The 27,262-nt window shown below is 36.8% G+C and overlaps 1 protein-coding gene across 2 annotated transcripts; it reads left to right on the forward strand.

Annotated features, from left to right (window-relative positions):
- Positions 1 to 5,045: 5,045 nt before the first annotated feature.
- LOC145785635 (uncharacterized) lies at positions 5,046 to 26,202 on the forward strand. Of its 2 annotated transcripts, XM_082597314.1 has the most exons (9): positions 5,046 to 5,232; positions 5,504 to 5,611; positions 13,728 to 13,994; positions 14,849 to 14,896; positions 19,099 to 19,146; positions 20,039 to 20,230; positions 23,965 to 24,024; positions 24,542 to 24,619; positions 25,093 to 26,202. In XM_082597314.1, the coding sequence occupies exons 3-9, from the start codon at positions 13,850 to 13,852 to the stop codon at positions 25,104 to 25,106; spliced, it is 585 nt and encodes a 194-aa protein (XP_082453440.1). In that variant the 5' UTR covers positions 5,046 to 5,232; positions 5,504 to 5,611; positions 13,728 to 13,849; the 3' UTR covers positions 25,107 to 26,202. The 2 variants fall into 2 exon arrangements, with proteins under 2 accessions (XP_082453440.1, XP_082453441.1); XM_082597315.1 differs by lacking the exon at positions 5,504 to 5,611.
- Positions 26,203 to 27,262: the final 1,060 nt, after the last annotated feature.

Below are 27,262 nucleotides of genomic sequence, written 5' to 3' on the forward strand. Positions count from 1 at the left end.
CAAACTTGCTTGCTTTTCTTTCTTGCTTGCTTACAGTAAATAGCTTTTTCAGCATAGAATTAGAAAATGAGCGTTCAACCGCAGCTGATATTGGCTGAGCTTTTTGCAGTAACGCATGAGTGGCTGGAGTAATGCTCGAGTTTGAACAGTACATTATTGATTGTTTCCACGTCTGAATTGGCTAACCCTTGCTCGACGTAATCTCGAATTGAACAGTTAACGCCTAAACTGTTGCTACGATTGCGTCTACGAGACGTTTTTAAAACAAGCACGCACTCGCATTGCGCAGTAAGTGTGCTGAGCAAGTGATAGAATTCTAGTCAAGATAAAATTCCTTGAGTGTCCTGCCGGCAACCGTCATATATGTGGGCAGCATCCGTCAAAAGTAAAACAAAATGTTCACGCTTAGTCCCAAGTTGTCGCAAGACATCGCCCACAGTGTGAATAATGCTGCTACCATCACGAGTAAGACAATCAATCAGGAAGGTTTGAGTTGGAGTTTCCAAACTTCCCACAAGTACGTTGATGTACATTTGCCCAGCCACATCCGCCTCATCTACGACCATGAATTGTTTTTATCATATATCAAATCACAGATTTCATTTTCTTTTTGCCTTGTTAGCGTGGCAACGCACGTGGCAACGCTAGCTCGAAAAGCAGTCTCAGAAGGCAAATTCTTTCCATCGTGGCAAACATGGATTTTAAAGCTGGATGATTAAGCTTATGTAGAGGAATGTCAGCGGATAATGATGCAGAAACTACGTTGTTCGTAAATTTCTTAGTGGGGGCTTGTTCAATAAAAGTTTGCCTTGACTGCGATGCTTGTTGTCGCTCCAATCCAGCTTGATGGCGTTTACTTTTCCTGTGGCTTTCAACAAAATACTTTTTTATCACACTTCACTATAAACTCGCAAAAATTGCACCTTAAATCACCCCCGGGAGTTGTATTAAATTCATAAGGAAAATCTCGACAAATCTGTCTAACTTTTGCTGAAGACCATTTAGCTTGCTTAGGCATTTTTGTATTACAGAATGTCAGTAGGCTATTCCTAAAATCCAAACTGTTGATCGAAAAAAAATACGTTTCTGAAGAGGAAGTGTTTTATAAGAATTATTTATATACGTAACAGTGAATAAACAATGGACAATTTGTGATAAAAATTACTGCTGAATCAAGTGGGCATTGTGACATAATTCCTGCTTTTATGGGTTAATATGGTTTAATTGTGTCGCAGTTCCTGATTTACAATGCTTCCACGAAGATTTTGACAAAAATTACTCTCAAGAAACACAAAAAGTTCATCAAAAGCCGTAATTTGACAAATTTTGACTTTATTTTGACCTATAAACTTCTTAGAAACAGTCCCCCAGGTGCTGAAAACAACTTTATCTTTTGATTCGTGGACAGATGAGGTCCTTAAAAAATTTTGAGTTTATTGACTTTTTCGGGTCCAAAATTAATAACCAAGGTCAAATTACAGTGCCGGTCTTCAAAATCGAAGCATGATGGGCAGGGCCGGATTTAGCTGATATTGTTGAAATATAAATAAATATAAAATAATATAAGCGATAAAACTCAAAATGCCATAAAAGAGAACATTCGAGCGGCTTTGAGTCTCGTAGAACCATTCATTTTTCTTGAAAAAAGAGGACAAATCCTCAAGAGGACATATGGGAGCCCTAGTCTAGGGGATCATGCATAATTAGTTTGTGCATCGTTTTTCGACTTGTAATTTTTCATGCAACATTTATTACGTTATTTTTTTCCATTTGTGCGTTGTTTTTTTCCCTCGCTTTGATCGCTCAACCCCATTTTATTTACCTTATCAACGACGTTGTGCATGAATAGTCTCAGAAGTGGAAGAAAAGAGTAAAAAGTTTTTGTGTCCCTCCAAAACCTAACAAAATAATATATTATCCCGAAGAAAAACATTGCTCACCTAAATAGACTCATTAATTAACGATTAAATTGATAAATTTCAGTGGTAAGTTGAGATAGGTAAAGATCAGTGGAGATAGGATATTAAGTGAATATAGGTGAAGGTGGAAATTGGGAACACCTCAGATAGATTTTCGAATTTTTATTCTGCTGAAACCATAACAGGCTATAAAATTTTCAAGAAATATAGGCTACTGCTGAAATTTCTGTGCTCGTGAATGATTTTGTTTAATGGTAAGCTAGCTTAAATTTTTGACCAACCTTTCTACGCAAATCCACTTTTAATTTGATGAATTTGGTTACATACTAAGCTAAACAAACTAGGCTATGGTTGCCATGCAATATATGCATCTTGATAAAACAAAAACATTATTGCGTCAAAAATGACCAAAACAAGATAATATTTGTCAAATTTTTCAGGGAGCAAGCCTCCAACACTCTTGTTCATACTTGGCATTAAGTTTTGCATCGTCCATTTACCTTATAATTGTTGCTTTGTTGAAACGCCGATTCTTCTGCAACTTATTTTCAGATCCGCTACTGCATTATCGAAATATTTACTCTTTTGTTTCAGAAAAATCTTATAGTTCTTTACACTTTGCTGAAATGATAAACAAGAATTTTTTCTCTAAATTGAAAGAGTTTGCAACCATAACCAAACGCTTTCTTGTCCTATTTTTAAGAGCCATCACTAATCATAAAGGCCCACTATTGGATTTGGGAGAGGGGAAAAATGGTGCTCACACGGCCCTGGGTATGATCCAACAAGGTATCGAACTCATATATTCCAATTCAGACCAATAAACGTTCTAATCACTGTGACTAAGTGAATGAATCGAAAAATAAAATGTACTGAAAACGAAAGTTGTTGACATTGTGTTGAGGAAAAGCCTCCATTCCACTTTTCACTTGTCTATTTTGTTTAATAAGCTTGCTTCGGCAGTATTATGGTGCCGCTCATTTTTTACACTTGATGCTGCCATGGCCACCTGGAGATGCGGCCTGATTTGTCACATTTTGCAGATTTTGATTACAGCTACTGCTAGTGCTTGACTAATATTTTCTGAGATGTTTTTACTTTTTACGGTTTCCTAATGACATAAAACTTTTTTGTTGCCTTGGGGAAGCAGTAGCAAATGAGAAAAAGTAAGTTGAAAAACATCAAATCAGACTGTTATTGAAAATTAACAGTCTGACTAATATCTTCAAAGTCAAATTTTCTTTGTTTTTCAACATGTAAAGATGTTAAAACCTATTGTGTCATCTGGGAAAAGAATAAAGAAAGCATAAAAATCTAATTTTTAGAAAAATTTATTTAAACGTTCGCCCAAAGTTAGAAAAACCTGGGAATTTCTGAAAAAATGTGGCAAATCAGGCCGTATCTTTAGGTGGCCATGATGCTGCTTAATTTCGGGTTTTAAACTTGCTGTAAGCTTGGCCGTTTTTTCCTTTAAAATCCTGTTTCAAACTGTTCAAATCCTAACGCATGGGGACGCACTTAAGTTGTGAACTACTGAAAGATTTCTTCTTTGGTTAAACAAGCAAAAGATTGCTCTTATATTTCAAATGTTTAAATACTGTAATTGGCAACAACGCTAAAATACATCTCAGTCAGCAAGTTAGTTCTTTTTAATATTGATTTAACGTTTTCAAACCTTAAAAAAGGTAAAACAGACCGATTTGCTAGTTGGGATGCACAGAAGTAAGGTGAAAATTCAGTACTACAGTCAGGTTTAGTGTCGTCTACTTTTAATAAACAAAACAAAAATTTTAAGAAAGATTCTTTTTAGAGAACAACATTTTGTTGTAGGCTAGACACATTGATGTAACTTTCTTTCAAGCGTAACTTTCTTTCCTGTATAAAAACAAAGAAGTGAGCATTGACTTAGTGAAGGTTGTAGCAGCTGAAGAAGTGCTTTGATGCACAGTTGCAAATCTATAAAAAAATGCTTTGTTATTAAAAAATGTGAAACACTGTAAATTGTAATAAAAGTAAAGTATTTGTAGGCGTTTTTACTAAATCTTTAATCATTACTTTTGAATACTGTAGCTTATGATGAAGTAGCCTATTGATCAAACCTCCAACTAAAGGCACAATAAAAAGCTATATAGTATACCAAGACGCAATATAAATTTATGCAAAAAAGACGTCAGCATACTTGTCCAAATGATACTAAACTTGATGTAAAGAAACTAGTAAGATCAAGACTCGTTTTCACAACTTTCACTGAAAATTTTTACACCAAATGCCTTGTTTTTAAGTTTTAATGCCGACAGGTAGATTAGATTAGAACCAATGTCTGAGGGGAGGGGGGGCGTTAAGATAATAAGCCGAGCCTAGTGTTAAGAAAATATTTAGGCCCAAGAATAAACTGAGTTTCTCATAAAGCACTTCTGCAACGAGATAGGTGGAATGCATCATTTCATGTAGGCTACATCGTTTAAAATATCCAGCTGTGCGCTGTGTCGGTAAGTGAATTGGCATGTTTACAGGAAAATTGGAGTGTAAAAACTGTCCTCATTTAAAGTCACACGCCCTAAAGTTTTCAGAAGTAAAATAATTATTTAATTATGATGATTTCTAATAGAATTAAGACGTTCTGGTGGAGAAACTGCTAGTCAAATTCATGAAAAAGATCACTCCAACCATTTGTGCATGTAAGTTAATCGTTTGTGTGACAGGCCGGTAGGATGAGCTTCTTAAATAGGATCCGGCCCGCTTGTCGTCTCTCGGTTACGTGGATGAGTGGTAAGCCTTAAGTGCTTCGGTTCGACACCGTTTCACAGCAAGCGGCTATGAATGGGAGCAGCTGACTCGATGGCTATATGCTCCTTCGCTACTATAAATCTCCAATGGCAGTGCATGAGTGCACTCTATGTTGACACAATGAGCGCCGCAAAGAAACAGCATGATTAGTTTACCATTGAAGTGCAGTACTTCTGGGTTGCAACGCAAGGTGAACTTCTCTATTGCTTTCAACGCGAAACCTAAAGCGGCAATTCGTCTTTGTTTTATCACAATGGCTTTCAGTTATATCACAGTGTATTGTTGCTTAGCAACTAGTATCAATTTACGATAAGTAAAATAAAATACGTTGAAGCAATAAATAAATTAAAATAAGATGGTTTTTCTAAAAAAATTACTTTTTGTCTAGGTGCTTCCGTGATAGTTTGAGCTTTTTTTCACAACTAAGTTGGCTGTGTGTGTCAGTATTAAATATCGCTTTTTGTTTGCATTAGCACTCCTGTATCATACCAGCTGGTAAATTTTGTTATTCTTGCAGAGAAAAGCGGTAAGTTGGATGTACGTTGTGAGCATATGATTACGCAGATAGCTTGCACATTATAACCCACATAGTCTTGCCTAAATCTATTGTATGCCAGTAGAAGGGGGATTTTCGTGTTGAATCTGGAAAAAATAAGAAATGACACCTTTATTGCATCTTAACTTACGTCTTACATTTAATTGAAATGTTTTCGAAAAAAAATCATTTTTTGAGCGATAAACAGTCTAACTCTAAAATGAGCCACTTTTTAAACAACTATTGTTCATTTATGCTGCAGTTATCCTATACACCTAAGGAAAGCTTCATACCTTATGCACTGTGAGTTGGGTTTTTGGAATTGTGGAACTTGCGATTTTTCGCGTTTGGAATTTGAAATATTAGCGTGGTAAGATATAAATGTCTTGAAAGTAAAACATCTTAGGAGCAAAATGGTTGGAACGCCTGGTTAATTCAATCAAAAAATAAAGAGCCCAAAATGTAGATACCAAACTCATGTTCAGCAAACAAACGTTTCGAAAACTATACTGTCTTCATCTTCAGTGTTATAAATGCTTATAAACATTCTCTATAAATGCTTATAAACATTTATAACACTGAAGATGAAGACAGTATAGTTTTTGAAACGTTTGTTTGCTGAACATGAGTTTGGTATAAAACAGGTTTTTTAAAGACATTTTACGAAAGAGATTCCACCGACTCAATTAAAGTGCTAATATATTTACAACTTTTGGCTTTGTATTCTCAATGTGAAAATTCAACTTTTTTGCATCAATTCAACCTATGCAAAAGTTAAATCAACATGAAAAGAAGTGGCTGGATAACTAAGATTACAACGTGCGTTGGTAAAAAAGCTATTGCACCAAACCACCAAACGTTTTCGACTTGCGCATTTAAAACAAGGAAAATACTACTAAATGTTAAACAAACTGATTTTTTTTTCAATACAAACGAATTTATTTTCACACGAGTCACTTCAATCATAAACAGCTAAAAATCGATTTCGATCAGCTAATAGCGAGATAATCTTCAATTAAGCTTATTCAAACAGATTCTATTTGATTTTTGTTTTGTTTTTTCGTCAAAACATTTTTGGAGTTTGTTGATAAAAGTAACAAGGTGCAATTTCGCAATATTACATTTAATCACAGAAACCCACTCGGTTATCGACATTAAGCTTAACGTATTTGTGATGTTTCTGACCGCAGTTTTTGTCAAAACATCGATGACAGATTTATTTGTGAATGCTGTTTTTCAAAGCTACGCACTTAGATGTGACTTGCAGTTGCAGGCTAGTTAAGCCAGGGCCGGGTTTAGCTGATGGGAGGCCCGGGGCACTTTTAGGACGGATAATTTAAATAATTGAAAGAAAAAAAAGAGGCATTTTGCAGAAACTTTAAAGGCTGAAATAAAGAAAAAAAATAATGCAATCACATTTTTTCCACCTCGAGCGGGGGGCCCTTTAAAAGGGGGGCCTGAAGCAACTGCACCCTCTGCCCCCCCTAAATCTGGCCCTGAGTTAGGCCATGTTTTTGAGAATTTGCTTGGCTGTGTTACATGTTGGTTTAGGTCTGGAGTAACTGATTTCTTAATGTAAAACACGCGAAGCTGTTTTATTAATATGTTGTCAGTGAAGTTTTGTACTTTAAAAACAGCTTCAAAAAGGGCTGAGTTAGTGAACGCTGTGTCAAGTCAAGTCAATTTATTTTGTTTTAACAGCGTCATATATTAACAAACAAGCAGAGTAAATGTAATTGTCAAAACAATGCATTGTATAACTGGTGGTTATGGTTAGATTATGGCGCAATCAGGATGGTAGCGAAAGACCATAAGCAGTTATCTAGTCATCCACCACCCCATCACAGTAAATCTAACTGCACATTCATACACACTAGTGTGCAGAGGAAGGATGAAGTAGAAAGATATTTATCTTGACGCAGGATTTAGAAAAATAATAAACTTTATTTCAAGGAGACAAAGAAGCTGCTAGATTTTTTATCTGGAGACTGCTGGTGTTCAAGGGCATCCTCTGCGGAGGTGGGATGATCACAACGTAGCTAACAAAACTAGTACTTTTCACATTGTTTAAATGTCTATATATACTGTACATAGTAACATATAGACATTGAATCAATATATAAAAGACGAATTTGTTACCTGAGATACCAGCTCCTTGATCTCGTAGTTATTGCCTTCAGCTCCGGTCAGGGCCGGATTAAGGCGGGGGCTGATGGGGCTGCAGCCCCAGGCCCACCAAGAAAATAGGCCCACCGATAACAACTTACTAAGAGTAACTGACATGCTTCTGGGCATGATCTAAAGAATAAAGGACGAGAATCATACAACGAATATGCTAACTGTGTAAACCAGTGGTTCTTAGCCAGGGGGCATGCCTCCCCAGGGCGCGTCAGCTAATTTCCAAGGGAGGTGCGAGACATAACCGTTAATTTAATTGAGTTATGGTCGTGCATAATAGAACGGTTTCATAAAACTAGTCGGGCACTGCAGGATGGCAAAACTACTTTGAATAAGGCAACAAATTTTCTTCATGATCTACATGACTTTGTTCAAACATTAAGATCCCAATTTCAAGAATTCGAAGAAAAGGGTAGAGTAGTGACTGTCATCATATTGAAGAAATTTCAAGAAAGCAGAGAAGAAAAGTATGCTTGGATAGCGAAGGTGGATCTGAAGACACATCACTTGATCCATCGAGCAGATTCATAGTTAACTCACATTTGCCAAACATTGCCCAAATTATTTTGTGTATGAAATCCCGAATTGCAGCATACGATCGTCTTAAAATAATATTGTCGTTTCTGGCGGAATTAAACACCATGTCTAACTGAAACATTGAAGAGAGTGCAAAAACATTGCTTCACAAGTATCCAGATGATCTAAATTCTAGAATAATCACTGCTTGGAGAGATGATTCATTTTTCTTCACTGCTAAAACAACACCATTTTAACAGCGAATGCAGGAAAGACACTCCAATGTTTAGATTTATCAATGAAAATGAGTTTATGTATGCATTTCCTAACGTATCTGTTGTAGCCTACTAAGAATGTATCTGTGTCTGATGATTTCTAATTGTTCAGGTGAGCGCTTATTTTCAGTGCTTAAAAGAGTAAAGAATCAACTGCGTTCATCCATTGGGCCAGAAAAGATTGCATTCCTTAGCTCTACTCTGCATTGAAAACAAAATTTTGGAAAAAAAATAGACACCCATGATGTTATTACCAGCTTTGCTTTGTTTAAATCCAGAAAACATGTCATTTGAATGTGTTCAATAAGTAAATACTGCAGTTCGGGTATAGTTTTTGTTATTTCATTTTAATTGTGATTGGTACAATAAGGAGAATGAACAGTGTTGTACGCGTCAATGAAATAAATTGACGGCGTCAGCGCAAATTGCCTAAAAACTTTACGCGTAAAGTATTGCGTAAGCTCTTAAAGAAATTGACGGCGTCAGCGCTAATTTCTAGCGCTATTTTAGCCAGGGTCTCACAAAACGGAAGCATTGCAACCAAGTTTAGGCTAACAATTATGGCTATAAATAAAGAACAGGTTTTATGTTTTGAGACTGTATTGTAATGAGCTGCTTAGCTTATTAGTTATTTACTTGTAGAAAAACAAGCATTTCAAAACGTTTGTCTGACAATCTGCTGCGTTTGGGACGCATGATGTCCTTTCCAAGTGAAAACATGCGTTCCACAGTAGCGCTTAATGGTATTGTACGTGTGTTGTATTTCAAGGACAAGTCTTGAAAGCGTTTACTCGGAAAGGGATCACTGTTCCAAGCGTGCTGTGATGGTTTAGCACAGGGGTGGGGTAAGTGTGTGGTACAAGTAGCACCTTTGAACCTTGGGCAGTCGCCATGGATTGTTAGGCTACACCATGGGTCTCGGGGAACACTGGTCTTATCACACACCAAACTAACAAGTGGGTCCACGTCCCACCTCATGGGCAACAACCTCGACTGGTTGGCTAAAACTTGTTAGAAATCCTGCTGCCTAGCAGGAAATACTTTTTTAAGTAAAGGCTAGGCCCACCGCCAATAACTGTGGTTAGCGTCAGGTAAGGGCATCCGGCTGGAAAATCTATGCTCCAAAATATTATTTTCGGCCCCCCCCCACTAGTGGGGAACAAACCGACGATGGATTATGATGATGATGTGGGGAACCTGCGGCCCGCGTGACTGTTTCATGTGGCCCGCGTCAAAATTTCTTTACCCAAAATATATTGAAACAACAGCTCAAAAAAGAGTAGGCTCTACATTCTCGGTATATTGCGAATGGCCTGTGACTAGTTAATCCATCGGCTTCGCTCCAGACTGACTGATAAAAACGTGGAGATGCAGATAAGAGTTGCAACATCTTCCGTGTCAGCAGACATCACACGACTCACCAAAAATAAAAACTTTCAGCCATCTCACTGGCTGTGAAAGTGAAATAAATCATTGTCTACTTCGCTGCATTTTTTATCTGTAAATAAAATTTCGAATTTTTTAGTGGCCCGCCTGTATTATTTCTCTTTTTATGTGGCCCGCAATACTAAAAAGGTTTCCCACCCCTGGTTTAGCATATATAAATCTTTTAACGCGGTCCACTGCACCAACATCGCTGTTTTCAAGGGTATAGAGCTCTTAAAATAATGTATCTTCAACCTCCGCGATGACATTCATTGATTTTCCTCTTTCTCTCTTTGATCCCTCGTTCTCGATACTGCTCACGATATGAGTGATCACTATTTGGGGAACTTCTTCCGCTTGTATATTCCAGGTAGCCATTCCAACCAACGCGAAAACGGGTAATTCGGATGAGTCGCGATGGCCAAAATACATCGTGAAACTCTGATTGTGAAACGACATTTTCCACGAAAACAAAAAATGACACATAGCGCTTGACGCTTAAAATCGGCCAAATAGTTGACGGCGCTATCACTTCCGTCAACTAAAAAATAAATTGACGGCGCTAGCCTCAGCGTCAACAAAAAGTTGACGCCGTCAACGTACAACACTGGGAATGAAATATAATATAGGCCTCAGATTACCATATAGCCCCAGGTCCATCAAAACCTTAATCCGGCCCTGGCTCCGGTGCTGGTATTTTTGGGTTCGTTTCTAAGTCTGGTCACAGTAGCCTACCGAATGTGTTATTTTTTCCATGAAGCAGTGATGATAGGTCGGGTATTAAAGTGGTGACTTGAAAATGTGACACAAAATTGAAAATCATTTCATGTCTTGACGCACTTTTTTCGTTTTAATTTGCGCTTTGAAGTTTAGATTTTCTGATCAGAAATTCGACAATCCTAATAACTTTGAAATGAGAAAAACTCTTTTTCCAGATAAAGAATACTGTCCCAGTAAATTCATTTGTTTCGATAGCGCCAAATAAAAAACCAACATTATGAATAAAATTTTCAAACCAATACATTGTTTAACAGTAAGGTTAGATTATGGCAAAGTCTGGATGGTAGGGAAAAACCAAAAGCGATGATCTAGTCTAGTCTTATATGGCCGTTGCAGGCAAGAAATTTTGTTGTGGAAAATTTTAAAGTTATGTGTAAGAAAGAGTCAGACTTGGTTTTTACTTTTTTAGAGACGCACAGAGACATTGGAAAAATTAGCTGGAGATTCATTAATGGCCTCTGGCAACACTTATTCCTGTACCTTTGCAATTTGCATCGGTAGAATGGGGCAGTCATTTTTCTTGCGGTAGCAATTTGCGTGTAGGGTAGGCAAACAGGCTTAGCCTTATAGCCTATGCCTTGGAATCAGGATGAAGTAGAAAGATATTTATCTTGACGCAGGATTTAGAAAAATAATAAAATTTATTTCAAGGAGATAAACAAGCTGCTAGATTTTTTAAAACTTATTCCTACTTTTTCTCTTTTAAGTATTTTGCTATTTTAAGACAGTGGTGACACTGTTTTATCCATGTAGCCTACACTTTAAAGTTTAAACCTTTGCGTTTTGTCATATTTCCCTTTTGTTGGTGTCAAACTCGTGTGTTCACTGTGCCGTTCTCTACATGTTTGCGCCAGCAGCAAAAAATTAAATTGAACAAACGAAGCACACTTTATACATAGCCTAATCATAATTAATCTTTTAGTGAAATGATTGAAAGTTGTTTAATGAATAGGCTACTGCAGTGACAGTATATTCAATGTTTTGTAGAGTTTTATTGAAAGTAAATTAAAAAATTCAGGTTTAGTCCACCCAAGAATAGCGTCTTTCGCGCAGTGCAGGTATTGAATTTCAAACAAAGTTTTGTAGTGTAACTCCAGAAGAAAACGTAGTCATTTAAAAACTTTCAAAGAGTACTTCTTGGAATTTTCAAGTATTGTAGTGTGCTTATACAGAAGGCTTGCTAGTGAAAGTGAATTGCACATAGCTAACAAAAATCCTGGGGAAACCACAAAGATTACGTTATTATCTCATGCATCCAACAAAACACAGCCATCACTGCTTTAACTCAGTCAACCCTTTTCAAAAACTAAGTGTGATCGTGGTTCAGCTTGACCTGTTTGGCAACAGTAGGCTACATTGCCGTAATTTGAGCTGTGTTAGGCTACTTTCAAAGGGTCATCCCATGTAATTGATAAACGTGCTCTGTGAATTCCAAGCTACGATAAAAATGTGCACCACTTTCAGTTACGGTAATGAGAGTCATAATGTAATTGAAATTCCGTATTCATTGCAGGGATGTTGTTTGTTGACTATTAGTTGCTTTTGATTGTTTTTTTCCCCTTTGCAGCATTAACAAAGCAACATCATTGCAAATGGAAACGTTGGAGCACTCTCTAGTAGAGTAAGGTTGGCTTTACACTCAACGATGTAACTTGTAAGATCTATAAATATTTGTCCGAAGCAAGAATGGCATTTAGGCCAATCGTTATTTTGTGCATTCTGTCATGACCAGAAAAAGTGCTGCCAGACAAAACATTCTTACAGCCGCTTTAAAAAATTTTCAACTTCATATCACCAGCGCTTCTCAAAATCTTTCTTGAGTGTTTTTTTGTCACCTTAAAGGCAGTCTCTCAAAAAATCTTTTGTTTCACTTTTATTTGAGCCACTTTCCCATTTGGCAACGCTGACCGTGTGAGACTTTCTACAAATGTTGGCACTTGGCAGATGCCAACTATTGATTTTCTGCAACTTCGTTTGTATTTTCCCAACTTAAATTCACTAAGGTATGCTTCCTAATAAAGGTGTTCTACTATACACCATTTAAAAATTGTTTTTAGATGAATTCCTTCTTAATTGTAAAAAATTATAATAAGATTTATTTGTTTAAATCAGTGTTTTATTTTTACTGAGAAAGCCTCTCATTGGTTCCGCTGACTTTGCTCAGGCTAAATTTACCAGAACTCCGTCATGTTCCCACTTTGCAACATCGCTTTTACGTTTGATCTGTTTTACCAGACCTGTGAACAGGGTTGCCAGTTTTGTGGTTTTTGCAAAATTGAGCTAGTTTTGCTGCCGATTTGTGGAAAATTTTCAGGAGCAGTTGATGGTTGTGGACTGGTTTATTTATTTGGTTTTGTTTTATTTTGAACCAATATTTAAGGAATAAATACCATTCCATTAATAAAATTACAAAAAAAGGTTATAAGAATAATTACGAAACAAAATTACTATGCTCACACTAATTTTTTATTTTTCAAAATGAACATCTTGAAACTAAAAGACATACATAACATTGAAATAAAAAAACATATGTACAAAGTTCATATGAATGAGTATCCGTCTACGTATTGTGATTTATTTACAAATGCTTCATCTATTCATCAGCATAACACAAGATATCAAACAGGCAACAATTATTTTATAAACAGATCAAACACAGAATTTGGCAAGAAGTCCATGCAGGTATTGGGACCAATGCTCTGGTCAGAGGTTCCAAGTAGGCTAAAAAACTTATCATTTCATTGTTTCAAAAAAGAGATCAAAACGTTAATTTTACAAAGCTACAGTGCATCGTAAGTGATATGTTATGGAAACCGACTTGTCAGTTGCTTCGGAAACTTTATTATTCTCTGCTTGCTTCATGGAATTTTGTGTTTTGGCCTACGTTATCATCAATATGTTTTTTTTTTGTGCGTATGCTGTTGTTGAAGCGCGGGAACGTTTCAATTATTATTTTTCTCTTGTAAGCTTATTTTAAATGGCAAAATCGTAATTTCCGTAGGGTGGCAATTGACTAGTAGACCGTATGGTCGTCTCGTTGTCTCCCTGTCGGTATGGGAACTTGTGTAACTTTTGTACTGTGTATATTGCATATTTCAAACATGTACCTATGTTCCTGTTACTGACAAATAAAACATTGATTGATTGATAGTTATATTTTTGTTAACTTAACTTTACGCAATTTTTCTAACTTTGAGGCTACATTTAGGTTGTGGAAGTTAGGGTGAAATTTTTGACCACACTTGGCATCTTTCCTGTAAAAGAATGGCTGCTAAATGAAGTCTAATTTTACTTCATTTTTTGTGTGTGCAGGTAAGACGTAAAAACGTTGGTTTTATGCGTTGAAAACGACAAAAACAACCATATATTCTGTCTAGTTTGTTTGTCTGTGTTTGTGCAATTTGTCGGTGAGTAAAGTAAACATTCAAGCAACGATGGGATGTAATGGAAGTAAGACTGTGGACGTAAAGCCACAACAGGCTGGAGCAAAAGCAGCTACCGGAACTTCTACAAATGGAACTAAGCCTGGAGTCCAGCCTAAGCCAGCCGTTGAGCCTGCATTGAAAGCTACTAAAGCAGGTATTGAAATCTTTTTTAAAATCCTTCATTTCATTGGTGAAAAAGGGATGGAGTGTTTATTATACTGATATTTATACATGTCTTTCGAGATTTTGCCTAAAAAAACAGTACACAATTTAAACGACTTGACACTAAACTTCTGAACTTAGTTGATGTGTTTGTTGAATGAGTTCTAAATTTTGCTTTGTTTGTATGTTTTTGTCACTTAATATATCGTGCTGTGTAAGTGTAGTTAACAGAGGTATACAAGAACAGGATTGGGATCTTACTGTTTTTCAACGAATCCGGATCTCGTTTTTTTTTTCATAGAAGCAGGATTCAGATCAAATCCGGTTCCTAAATTTTCACGACATTTTTGAATTTTAAGCACAAAAACGTAAATTTTTGAAAAAGCTTCTGGTGACATTCCCAAACTTGGAAAAGTTTTTAAACCGTGTCGTTTGTTTGAGTTAGTAATTACCATGTAAAGCGTACATGTTATGCTTTGCCTAGCGAATGTCATGCTTTAAGTTTATTGCAAACATTTTTTAGCAAACAATATCAATACGTTTACTTGTCATGTAGTGAAATATTTTTTAACGAATCTGTTTCGGAATCGGATCTGAGATATCGAAAAACAGTCGGATCGATCCGAATCTCAAAAAGAAAAAGCCAGATCGGATCAAGATCTTCTGATAGTTAGGGATCTGTAACACATGACCCGAAACGCATTGAGATATTTGCAAAATACTGAGCAGTTATCTCTTGCAGCGCCATTCATTAATTTTTCTTAGTTTGTGTTTTCGTGATAAGTTTCCTATCTACTATTGCTGTTTTGTTTATTCGCTGAGCAATGACGTTTTTATTTTTTGAAGATGACAAAGCTCTGCAAGCATCAAATCCTGCCACTAATGGTAAAGAAAGTAAGTTTTTTTGAAGTTTAATTATTTGTAGATATGTAAAATATATTCTTATAATGCTCAACCTTGTTGTGTTGTTGTGTCTTGCCTGTCTGTGATACAAAAAAGCGTACTCTCCACTGAAATTGTACTGTTTTAATTACGTGAACAATACGGAATAGCTCCATAGATCGTGAAATTCGGATTATTAAATATTCCTAAGCTGTAAACAAAGCTACGTTTTCGCAATCGGTTTCAACTTTTAAAACAAAGTGTTTCGAAACTTTTTATTGAAATGAAAAGTAGAACGAAATTTGTTTTATTTCGACCAAAAAAGTCGTTTTAAAAACAGTTTTTGACCCTAAACCTTATATTTTACATGTTTTTTTGTTTTATTTCAGGTAGGCTAATTATAATAACAGGTGTTTCTTAACGTTTTGTCCAACCATCTTTTATATTGGTCAGAAAGACGAATATATGAACAATTGAACTTTTTAAGCTTTTGTAGTTTTTCTTAAATATTTACGCTTATAAAATTTCGTATCAATTCACACACTTTTTGTTTTGTTACACAAAAATCACTGCTTTTATTGATCATTCTATTTTCAACCCTCTTGCTTCCTATGTGCGTCACTGGTTGAATATTTCTGTGAAAACAATCGATTGCAAACACAAGCTTTCACGTCTGGCTAAACGTAACGAATTATTTTATTTTTCGGTTGACCGAAACTGGTCTACAAATGGAGATTCGTAACATTGATGAGTCTAAATCATAGTCCATCTAGCCTACTACGTGGATTTATTACAACATCACAACAAATAATTTCAGAATTATTAGAGCTGTTGAACACAAAATATTTGCTTTCTGTTGAGCCTGCAGTGACGCCAGTGTTTCGTATTGAGAAATATAGCCTACCAATGTAATTAGGAAATTAATAAATTTCATTCCCAAACAAATGGTATATATACTTTATTTTTTTTTTTTTGTTAAATCCGTTATTGAAAATTGAATTATATTGTCACAAATCTGTGGCCAGCCATTGGTTTTAAATCTATTATGTCATGTTATGTCTGTCTGAGGGTTTAACATGAAGAGGACGAAAAGCCAATGTTTGTGTTATTAAACCTTTAAAATATCATTCAGTGTCTTGACTCCCGCATGATTTTAGCGGGTGTCGACTGTCGAACCGAGGCCCTTACGAACTTCGTGCTCACACTCTCACAACACCGCCACGCAGACGACGATATCTATTCGAACAAAAAATTTCAGTTTGTTGTTGGTTTTCTAAACAAAACTTCGTTATTAAACTTGTCATCAAATCTTCTTACGATTTAACTGATGATCCGATGAGGATGCGTGGTGTGATAAAATATTTGAAACAAAGTATACAGTATCAAACTAAATCAGAAAAATCAATTTATTTATAGAGCTTTCGCCACACAAGTGTGGCTTCTTCAGTATATTCTTATTCAAGTAGAATCGAAAATTTGTGGCGAAAGCTCTTTTAATAGATTGATTATCTGATTTAGTGTGATACTGTCTACTTTGTTGTTAGTTTGTTTGAATACAAGCAACAGACCCGAACCATATTCAACACATATAGATCTTGAAACAATAGTAACAGAAAGGCCAACATGAAGTAAATTAACATCGCAACCCATACAGCAAAATCCGCCAATTTTACATTGATTCAACGTCTGCAGACGTTGAATCAATGTAAAACTGGCGGATTTTGCCGTGTTGGTTTACTTTTCTTGAAACCCGAAGGCATTTGCCAAAAAAAAATTAATATGGCCGACAACTAAACTATAAACTTGAAGCTATAAACTTTTTCCTTCCCCTTGAATAAAAGCGTTGCCTTGATTACTCCAACGAGTCTTTCTTCAAACCTTCATTCCAGAAAAGCATCACAAAACACACAGTTTAGTTACGTTGCCTTGTTCACTTGGATTTCAGCTGCAATGAGGCACTTAAAACGACTATGGCATACGAAACATGTAAATCACTTTCGTTACCATGGAATCTTTTGTCAAACGACACAAGTTTTATGAGCTGTGGTAGTAGGTAGAATTACATGCACAGACAAGTTTGTTTGCAAAGCACTTTTGTTACCAAATCTCTGCCAGTTAATCTACATTTGTTTTATTCAAGGGAGATGCGTAAGGTCAAGGCTGTAATTGCTGGCACCAAATTATAATTTATTGAATGGAATGTTGATACAACTCCACGAAGCAATACACCTATTTTTTTTTGCTTACTCGAGAATTGCTTTGTTGAATGACATAAGTCTTTTCTATAAATTTAACTTCCGCGAACATTGAATTAATGCAAAAATGGACTATTTTGTTGATTAAAAAGAGTATTAAAATTAATCGTTTGTTGCCATCTCATTCGTGACTATGGCCTGCTCTGCCAACTCAACAAGCTTACAGTATTATTAGTAGGCTACTTGCTTGTGAATCTGTCACTGCTTTAGTTTCAAAAACAAGAAATTTTCACTAAATTTTGAACAATTCAGTTGAAAAAATCTTACGTGCATTTTATTAAGGCGAGAAATCAACTCAAGGGTGACGTCTCTCAACTTCTGTTCAGGATTTTCGTTGTTGTGGAGAATGGTGAAATACAAGAGTCCATAATTCAGTCAATACATTAAGTTTCAGGCTCAAATGTTTTAGGGCAGGCACGGCAAACTATTCTCTAGTTCGCCGTGGGGTAGGATGTCCTTCCTGACGCCAACCAAGCATGCCGTTGGAAATGGTAGACACTCCTCGGGCTAAACACTGCTTGGAGCGTCTATGTATTTTATAGAGGTTCGCCCCTCATCATCCACTCAATTAGCGAAAACAGGCTCGCCCGATTAACATATTAAGTAGCCTATTCATCTCATGTGAAGCTTTCGTGCTTTTTCGTCTCTGCAGTAATTCTTTGCGAAAAAGCATATATGCATTTATGTATTGTATGTGTATTGTGTATGCAATTATGCATTCATAGGAAGTTATTTTATTGTGTTTTTACAAATAACTCGCGTTTAGATGCAAAAAGTTCAGGCAATAACTTTTTTTGTGTCCCCAATTCTATTAAAATGAGAATAAGTGCGACAACAAAACAGTATCAAATATTTATGTAATGGACAAAAAAATGAATTTGTTCACAAAACATTTTGGAGTGTTTGCCTTGAATAACCAACAACAAAGACAAGCTTGCATATTTAATGATCCTTTAAACATGATGAAAAAAACAAAACAAATTATGCCTACAATACATTTGAGTTCTTTTACAGCTTGCTTTGCAGCTTTATTCTTGCAAGGCATGTTTCGTCATCTTCGCGGTGCTTACAAATTGTAGCAGGTGACTCCGTTGATCTTGTAGTCTTTCAGCACCATCTTAGTACCAGTAGTATCATATCATAATCTGTGTTGTCTTTAACATATTATTGTAAGCTATCAGAATAATAAAATAATCTGACTCCATGACACATAACAATTTCATAGAGTGTTTTTAAGCGTATCCGCGCGTACCGTACCTGAAGGCAACTTTGATGGTTAAACAAATGTTGTATTGTTTGAAGAATATAAGTTTGTTTTACTAAGTTGATGTTCTGTGGCTCACCAAACTTGCTTCCGTGCCCAAAGATAAAGGCCACCAATCATCGGATCGGTCAAGAATAGTAGCTTTATATACTAGAACCATTCTGAGAAGGAGTTTTTAAGCTTTCTCATTTACAACATTTCAAACAAGCCGATCACTAACTTTCAATCTCAGCCAGCCGTATAATAATGTATTCTTGAATCTAAATCTTCGTTTACACACATGATGTCACCAAAGCAGCTTGCAACAGCGTTTCTTTACAACTTAAATAATTTCATTTGAATAAGTATTGCATTGTTTATTATTTGTTGCAGAATATACTGAAGAAGCCACACTTGTGTGGCGAAAGCTCTATAAATAAATTCATTTTTCTGGTTTAGTGTGATACTGTCCACGTGTCTAGTTTGTTTCAAATATTTTGTCACACTACGCATCCTAATCGGACCATCTGTTAATCGTAAGAAGATTTGATGACAAGTTTAATATCGAAGTTTTGTTTTGAAATTTTCTTTACAATGTTTGTAAAGTTTATTGTTATACTTTATATATATATTATTATCATTAAACTCACAAAACGTTCTGATTAATTGTAATCAATAGCCTTATTATACTTATTAACTTATTTTTTTAATTTAAGCCGAAGACCAGCACCTGGGCTTGCCTGCAAAGAAGACTCCGACACCAGGTATGTCCAAATTTGAGGATTGTGTGCCTTGTTTTGATTTATCACAGAATAAATATGTTTTTGTTTAAGCGGACACACTAAAAAGAGTGGATAGCGCAGAAAACCACAAATTCTCACGCATTCAACGGAAAACACAAATATGCCAGAATGTTAATTTTATACTGATTTGGACCTCGTAGGCTACTGATTCGTATTTCGTAGGATCATCTCGGCTTGCAAAATCCGCTCGTATTAATTGATTCTACGCTTGCAGAAAGTAAAATAGAAGGGTTTCTTGTTTAAGATGTTGTGACCATGGGTAAATTTGCATGTGCCCTAGCAAGTTCTTAGAAAACCACCAGTAATAAGCGGTTCGTACATAGAATTATGGCACTTTCTGTTTGAGTCAAAACGAAAACAATTCCAGGTTTTTCGGTAAAAAGATGAATGGGTTACAAGATGAAGAGATTTGGGGATTTGAATGACAGACAATTTTGTATTAATAGTAACTGCTGCAACTTACTCCCTGTAGTTTGAGTTACGCTACTAATCTTTTGCTATATACACGTTGTACCCAGACAGCAAATCAACCGCTTTTTAGATGAGGCAGTCTGCAGACTCAGACTGCAGACTCAGACTCTCAGACTGCAGACAAACTGCAGACTCAGGCAGTCTGCAGTTTTCTGATTCAACGTCTGCAGACGTTGAATCAATGTAAAAAGTGGTTGATTTGCTGTCTGGGTATCATGTATCTCGTTTGTGGTTAATGATGATATAATTTATAATGGAATGCATCAACAAGATCAAATTTATGGAAGCCTTTGTAAAAGTGAATAATATATACCTAACTAACTCTTTTAGTGTTTTATTGCATGCTTTAGATTGTAGTTTCACTAATTCATACTTCATGCAGAGCCTGATGCAAATATTTCAAAGAGTCCTGAACCTCTTCTTTCTTCTGTGTCACCTTTACCAACGTCACCATCTCCCGTCCCCCCTGACTCCCCTGTAGATCCTAGTCCTTCTCCCAATCCTCCTCAATCTTCTGTAAATTCAAACCTTGAAGCGGCATCGCCCGTCAGATCCCCTTCACCCCAGTCTCCCAGTAAGTATGACATTATTAGTTTTTTTTAGCATTCTGCATTACATATGAATGGAGTAGATTATACCATGATCAGCAAACGTTTGAATCATTTTCTGGTAAAGCGTATGCGTAGCAAAGTATACTTGTACGTAGTAGTAGAATGGGAGATTACTATGCATCTGTCAGCGAGATTCATTTCACTAACCTTTGTAACGGTTAAGCGTTGGCGTTGCAAAAAATGTTTTGATCCCATATTAGTTTAACTAGTCGCGTTTACAGAATGGTTCCGGGGGTATTTTTGGAGCCAGGCCCAGGATCAAAGAGTGCCTGGAAAAAGAAAACACTGCGTATTCTTTGATTTTTATCAAATATCTTGTTTGAGGGTGGCTGGCCACTTATTGGTACGGCCCTGGTTTTAACCTTAGACCTTTGCCCTTGACCTGTCAGCACTCAGTACACGCTATAACATCGAAGCGACGTTTTCGAATGAAAGCTAGGTTGAGACACCATAGTGTACATCGTAGGTTCCTACACGAGTTTCCTATAGGTTCCTGTTCGAGCATAAGAAGCGACTAATATAACAGATTTATGTTTTAACATGATTTTCTTCAACCTCATTGGCAGCTTGAAAAAACTAATTTTTTGAAAAATTTCCTATTTGTTGGGTAATGAGTCTAATGACTCACGAAAAACGGTTTGTTTAAAGTCATAATTTCGTATCAAGTCATTGTTTCAAATTTTACGGTTTCCAGTTATGAAAAGTTAAATAGGATTTGGAAAACTATTTGGAAAACAAATAGAACAAGTACCAGAATTCATATATCTTGGCCACCGACTATCCGCAACCAACGATGGAAAGACTGCAGTGCAACACCGAATTGGCTTAGGCTGGGCAGCATTTGAAAAGAACAAAAAGATTCTAACATCCAATAGACTCCCAGTCAAGCTGAAAGCAAAAATTTTCAACACCTACATTTTACCAGTCGTGCTGTACGGTCTAGAATGCGTAAATTGGACATCATCAACAATGAAAAAACTCACTACCTTTCAAAATCACATCATGAGAAGCATGACCAACAAAAGGTTACTTGATCACACAAAAATAGAAGATCTTCTAACTATGACAAAACTACATCCAATTGCAGCAATAATAAAATCAAAAGTTTTAAAACTGTTCGGCCACACTAAAAGATCACAATTCGGAATCAGCAAAGTTTGCACAGAAGGCAAAGTAGAAGGAAAAAGAAAACGTGGCAGACAACCAAAACGATGGCAAGATAACATTCAATCATGGACCGGACTCCACTTGACGACACTGGGCGAGTTGGCTCAAAATCGCCACTCTTGGGAGCAAATAAGCCATGTTGATGCGCAATCTGCCGCAGGCGGAGATAACGACTGATGATGAAATAGGATTTTGTAAATATAACAAAGGTCTAGCATTTTTTTAGTGTTATATAATTTTTCATAGTGCCTTATGATTTGGTTCATAAACCATAGGCGACTGCCGTCGAGTTGATATACTTCAAGCAGACATTTAAACATGGAGATAGTCCTCGGTTAACTCTCATTATTCCATTAACTAAATGGTTTGCATTATTCATACGATGCGTTGTTCTTCGCAACAGCTCCATACTAACTTCAGTATTTCTATCTTCGAGTTTTGTTGTGTTGCTCCAACAAATGTGTATTGTGGAACCCAACAACATCTTCCTCAATAATTTATAAGCAAAGTGACATTTCTATTAGTAAAATACTTTCACGTATTTTAAATGATAAACTCACCCAACGCTTGCATGTGTTGATCCGCCCCGATAGCTCAGTGATTACGCGCCCGGCTCAAAATTACGCTACGCTTGTTGGACTCTCGGAATGTGCGCTTGAGCATTGAGCAACGCACTTTCAGGACTGCTCTCCATTCAGCGGCATTTATTGATGGAATAATTCCCTAGCAAGAACACTTCAACAATAGGAAAACTTCCCTCTGCCTATCTCGGTAACCGGCCCTGCGTCAAGATCCTCTATAAGTATGCGAAACTACCAGGAATAACCAATCAAGGCTTTGTCAGTCCGAGGATAAAGATTCAAAACCAAACTAAAACCATTGATTATCTAACACAACTGTCGTGAAGATTATTGTGCTTGAAATTAATTGTGCATTAGTGGATAACAAATCAAATTTCTTACATGTTTTGTCTGTTGCGGCGTGGGCTTGCTTGTGAGGTTCAATTAGTGGCATCCAGTCTATTCCGGGATTGGGAAACATTGCTTAGTGAAAGCAAAATCTTCTAAAAAGGCAGCTATTGTGGCAGAACACTACAAAACAGCGAACCCTGATCCTCTAAAGGCATTACGAATATTTTCGAGGCAGAGGCATTACGAATATCCGGAGTTTAGGGATTGTTATTCTTTAATCTTTTTATCCTCCATCAATGGAAACTGAATCTCAGCGAAAGTAAAACGGTGACGGCAGCCTTCCATCTCAACAACAGGGAGGTTCAACGTGACCTGAAAGTGACCATCAACGGCAAGATCTTGCCATTTTGTCCAGAGCTAACTTACTTTGGGGTTACGCTTGACAGGTCACTCACATACAGTCTCCATATACAGTCACTACGCAAAAAACTGACATCTCGCGTCGCTTTGCTAAAACGCTTGGCAGGTGCAACCTAGGTTGCAGGCGCTGACACCTTGCGCACTGCAACCTTGGCTCTGTTTCACTCCACCGCTAAATACTGCGCCCCTGCCTGGTGCCGCAGTGCCCACTCCCACCTTATCGACCGGCCATTCAACGACGCATTGCTAACGGTGACTAAATGCCTGTGCCCAACTCTAACAGAGTACCTACCAATCCTTGCAGGCATCCAACCTGCTGAGTGCTGAGCTTCGTCGAAAGAGAGCCGTTACATATATCTGGCTCGCCGGGCGGAAGATCTCAACTACCTGCTCTACTCAAAACTCAACGTCCCACTTCAGGAATCCTCCCGGCGGCTTAAGTCAAGACACCCCTTTGTATATTTGTACAAGCTGCCACTGATTTATTACAACCATTCAGCGATCACACCATCAGCGCTGCACATTATATGGAAGACACTTGGAACGCAGCATAGTGTGCCGCCGACACCAAACTCCGTGGTTTTATACCTCACCCGATGCCATGCCCCCCTGGTATGGACCTGCCCCGGTCGACGGGTTAAGCTTAACAGAATCCAAACATGAGTCGGCCACTTCCATTCCAACATGTACAAGTGGTTTTTGGCTCCCGCATCGACCTACGAATGCGGCGCAGAGGAACAAACGGCTGACCATGTTCTTGAATGTCCCATCTACAAGGCGCCAAATGGAATACATTGTATAGCAGCACTGGACGCAGCTACACTCATTTGGCTTTCCATCATTTGCCCTGAAATTTGAACAATCCTGTCTCATACAAAAGAAGAAGTTGAGGGTATTTTAAAATCAACAATCGAACATTTTCGGCTACCATAGGACCTTCATTCGAAATTCCAACATACAATAAAATTAAAGTTAGCTACACAAGAAACTAAACATAGCAATTTTGGGAATGACCAATGTTAAGTAACAATCAACATCTTTTTGGAAATAACTTAAAAAATGTCAAAAATGTCTCCCCATCTTAAATGGTTGTCTGGTTTTGTTAAATTATCAATTGTCTTGTATGAGCCAAACACTTGCCAAAAAATCTTTCCAATGCTTTGACGGTTTTGTTGTTTATACTGCAAAATAATTTGCAGAACCAGCTGATGAAGACGCTGGAGCTGCAGAGGAAGCTGGTGCTGCCCCCACTGAACAAGGTTTGTAAATTTGGCCTCTGGTTTGGCTTGTTAACTGGTATTTTAAATCAGGTTGCGTATTACTTTGTTTTCTTTCAAGTGGCCCTTTTGTTACAAACTGGTTCTGTGGAATTCCTTATAACTTTCTACGCAATGCTTGTTTTGCCCTCAATCTTACACCACTTCTTCAGTTAGCTTGAGCTCAAGTGCTTGCCACTTCTCATGTCAAGAAACGTGTGTCTATTGTTACTAGAACTTGAAAATGTCAAATCCTTTCACCGATTCCACAATAGTTTTGTTGTTGAAAGTTGTAAATGATTAATTATCCACCACCGGTTTCATTATTATTCCTTGCTTTTGTTAATTCTGGACTATTTTTTGTTTTATTATTGCAGCATTTGAAATTATTATACAAGATGTATGAAATTTAAATATGTATAAAAGATGTATGAAAATTACATAAATCCAATGTAAATTACTGCAAGACTAATGCAGACAGATTATTCTTAAATGCTGACGTCCAATTTCTTTTGATAAGAACCTGCTGCAGAGGATGCACCAGCAGAGGTTACTGAGAAAGCTGCGGAGGATACCACGGAAGCTCCTCCAGCGGAAGGTACCTCGTCTTACGATCACCATTTGTAATCTTGTAATGTTCTAAATAATTTTGAATAAAATCAATTGATTTTCACTCACACAGCGAAAAAAGACTGGTCAATTATAACTGATCAAAGATTGTCCAAGTGAGTTGAATACTTGCATGACGCTGGTTATTGCGGTTTCACGCGACTAGTTGGTATCAGAAGGTTTCCACTTGCACCACATGCTTTGCTACTTGCAAAGGTTCAATTTAATGGAGGTACTCAAGTTGAACATAATGTGCCAATTTACACATTCTCGCTCATAGCCGCATTATCGCATTTTATCGAGGCTTCGATTGTGAATAGATCTAAATTAGCCAACTTCCTGTCAATTTATCCCCTGAAGGGAATAGTTCAATATTTTCTGGCAGCGAATTACAACCAGAAGCTATTCAGACCTGGCTTGACTCTGCCTGCACTGAAATTTGACAAAAGTTTTACTTTTCAGAACAAACTGAATGATGAAGCTTTGTTATCTCAAGCACGTAAACCATGAGAGCTGGAGAAATTTACGCTTTCTCTATTACGTTATGAATTGCCTTTTTTAATTTTATCGATTTGTTTTGTTTGCAAAGTTTTTGGCAAAAGTCCAACTGGATTTGAAATAAAGTTTTAAAAAAGTGAAAAAACTCTGACCACTAACGTCTCAAAGTTGTTTAGAATGCAGATATTTTCATTGTTATTATCTATGAAAGATTTTTTACCTTTTTTCGGTGTTTATAAACAACAACAAATAACAACCTAGAAAGTGACTTGTTCAAACTTTTATTTGCAGTTGCATGACGCGGTGGGACAGAGCATGTTGATTGCTGACGTATTTGTATATTTTTTTTTACATAATTTTTGTTGTTTTGTGTCATGGGTTTTATCGCATTGACCAAAAGAGTTCAATAGGATTTTTTAATATCAATCTAACCTACAGAATCAGTCGTTTTTGCATTGCCGTAGAATCATGCAAAAATAGACTGATTCTGCTGACTTAGCATCTGTTCAACGCAATGAGTTTATAGTTTTTGATGGTTTTCTTCTCGCAAAGACCGTTCATTTTACATTGATTTAACATCTGCGATGTTGAATCAATGTAAAAAAACGGATTTTTCTCACATTTTTTTTCATGACCTATCGGTGGGGAACAGGCGGTATGGTTGTTCTGTGTTTAAAGGGTCCTCGCATTTCAATTGACTTTTAAATTTATGTTGAAAGTTTCCTCTGATGTTACGGATAGCGTCTTACTTCGATTTACAAGCTCGTAATATCAAAACCTGAGAATAAGACATTAATTATAGAACAAAACTTATTGTATAAATTTTCTACTTTCTTTTGTGTTGTTAATTTCTTGCCTACAAACTGATTCTACAAATGACTTGATGCATTTGCGTCGCACAAGGGTCCGCTGGATATACATCAGTGGTGCTCCACCTTTTATGGCTTGTGACCTTCCATACAACCCCAACATTGGTATTCTCCTACTCATCAATAAATTACTTAGCTTTGTTTTCAACGTGTTTCCGCCTGTTATTTCGTTTGTCACGTTAATAATAAAAAAAGTCAATGAGCAAGTGCCATAGAATAAAAGCAATCGCAGTCAAAGAATTAAACAAACCACAGTCAGTTTCCTTTAAATTAATAACGTAACCAGTGCGAAGCTTGTTTTTGTACTCCTCTAAAAATATTTTAACATTCCACTCTGTCATGGAGTGAGCCTGACGAATTGTACGTCGAGACGATTTCTGGGCTTTGTTTGTGTGGACGCCAAATCAGAAAATCTGATTATACACAATATTCGGTTGTTGCGAATTGAACGAGCAGCACAAAAGACTTCTTGCTAAGCACTAGATAACCTACAAATCCTGAAGAGACGACTAAAAACTGGAGTCATCAGTTTTCTTATGAAATACCAAGTGCATTTGAAACTTTGAACTCTGCCAAATCTTCTGCTTCTTCAGCAATATGGTGAATTGCAATGTTAATCGAGTCTCTGTGCCATGAGACATGCAAGGGTGTTTCGTTGAAGTGAGATCGACTCATCAAAGAGGATTTCAAGATGTTCTTTGATGCAAGTTTTGATGTTCATTGGAATAAGGGGAAAGCACGAAGTTAGAATTTAAACAAGTTAGAGTTTAATTGAAGAATAATTAATATCTTGACACTTAAGTTTTACAATAGGGGTTATAGGCAAATTGTTCGTAAGCAATTGTTCGTAAAACAATTGTTCGTAAACTGTTTTTCGTAAAATGAAATCCGTAAAACAATTCTTCGTAAAGCATTTCTTTGTATACATCAAATTTTAACTGCATGCACGAAAAAATGCTTTACGAAGAATTGTTTTACGAAGAATTAATTTTACGAACAATTGTTTTACGAACAATTGCTTTACGAACAATTGCTTACGAACAATTTGTCGGACACCACAATAGGCTATCACGGGAAAGCTGCTAGCCTACCTAGCGAAGACCTCTGCTCGTGACGCCATGAAGACCACGGAGGCCAGAGTCCGGTTAAAAAACTCTAATGTAGGCCTACTGTACGGTTAGGGCAAAACGGACCCTCTAAGGAGCAAATCGTTTTTCTTGACTTTTGCAAAACATTTTTTTATGCGCTAGTTGGCAATTAATAGG

This window comes from Aplidium turbinatum, chromosome 16, assembly GCF_918807975.1.
Source record: "Aplidium turbinatum chromosome 16, kaAplTurb1.1, whole genome shotgun sequence".
NCBI classification, from domain to species: domain Eukaryota; kingdom Metazoa; phylum Chordata; class Ascidiacea; order Aplousobranchia; family Polyclinidae; genus Aplidium; species Aplidium turbinatum.

Excerpts from the sequence above, each read along its gene's own strand:
- LOC145785635 (XM_082597314.1), top strand. The coding sequence starts at position 13,850 with ATGGGATGTAATGGAAGTAAGACTGTGGACGTAAAGCCACAACAGGCT. Across the intron at positions 14,897-19,098 it reads TGCCACTAATGGTAAAGAAA|CCGAAGACCAGCACCTGGGC; the intron begins GTAAGTTTTTTT and ends TTTTAATTTAAG. Across the intron at positions 19,147-20,038 it reads AAAGAAGACTCCGACACCAG|AGCCTGATGCAAATATTTCA; the intron begins GTATGTCCAAAT and ends TACTTCATGCAG.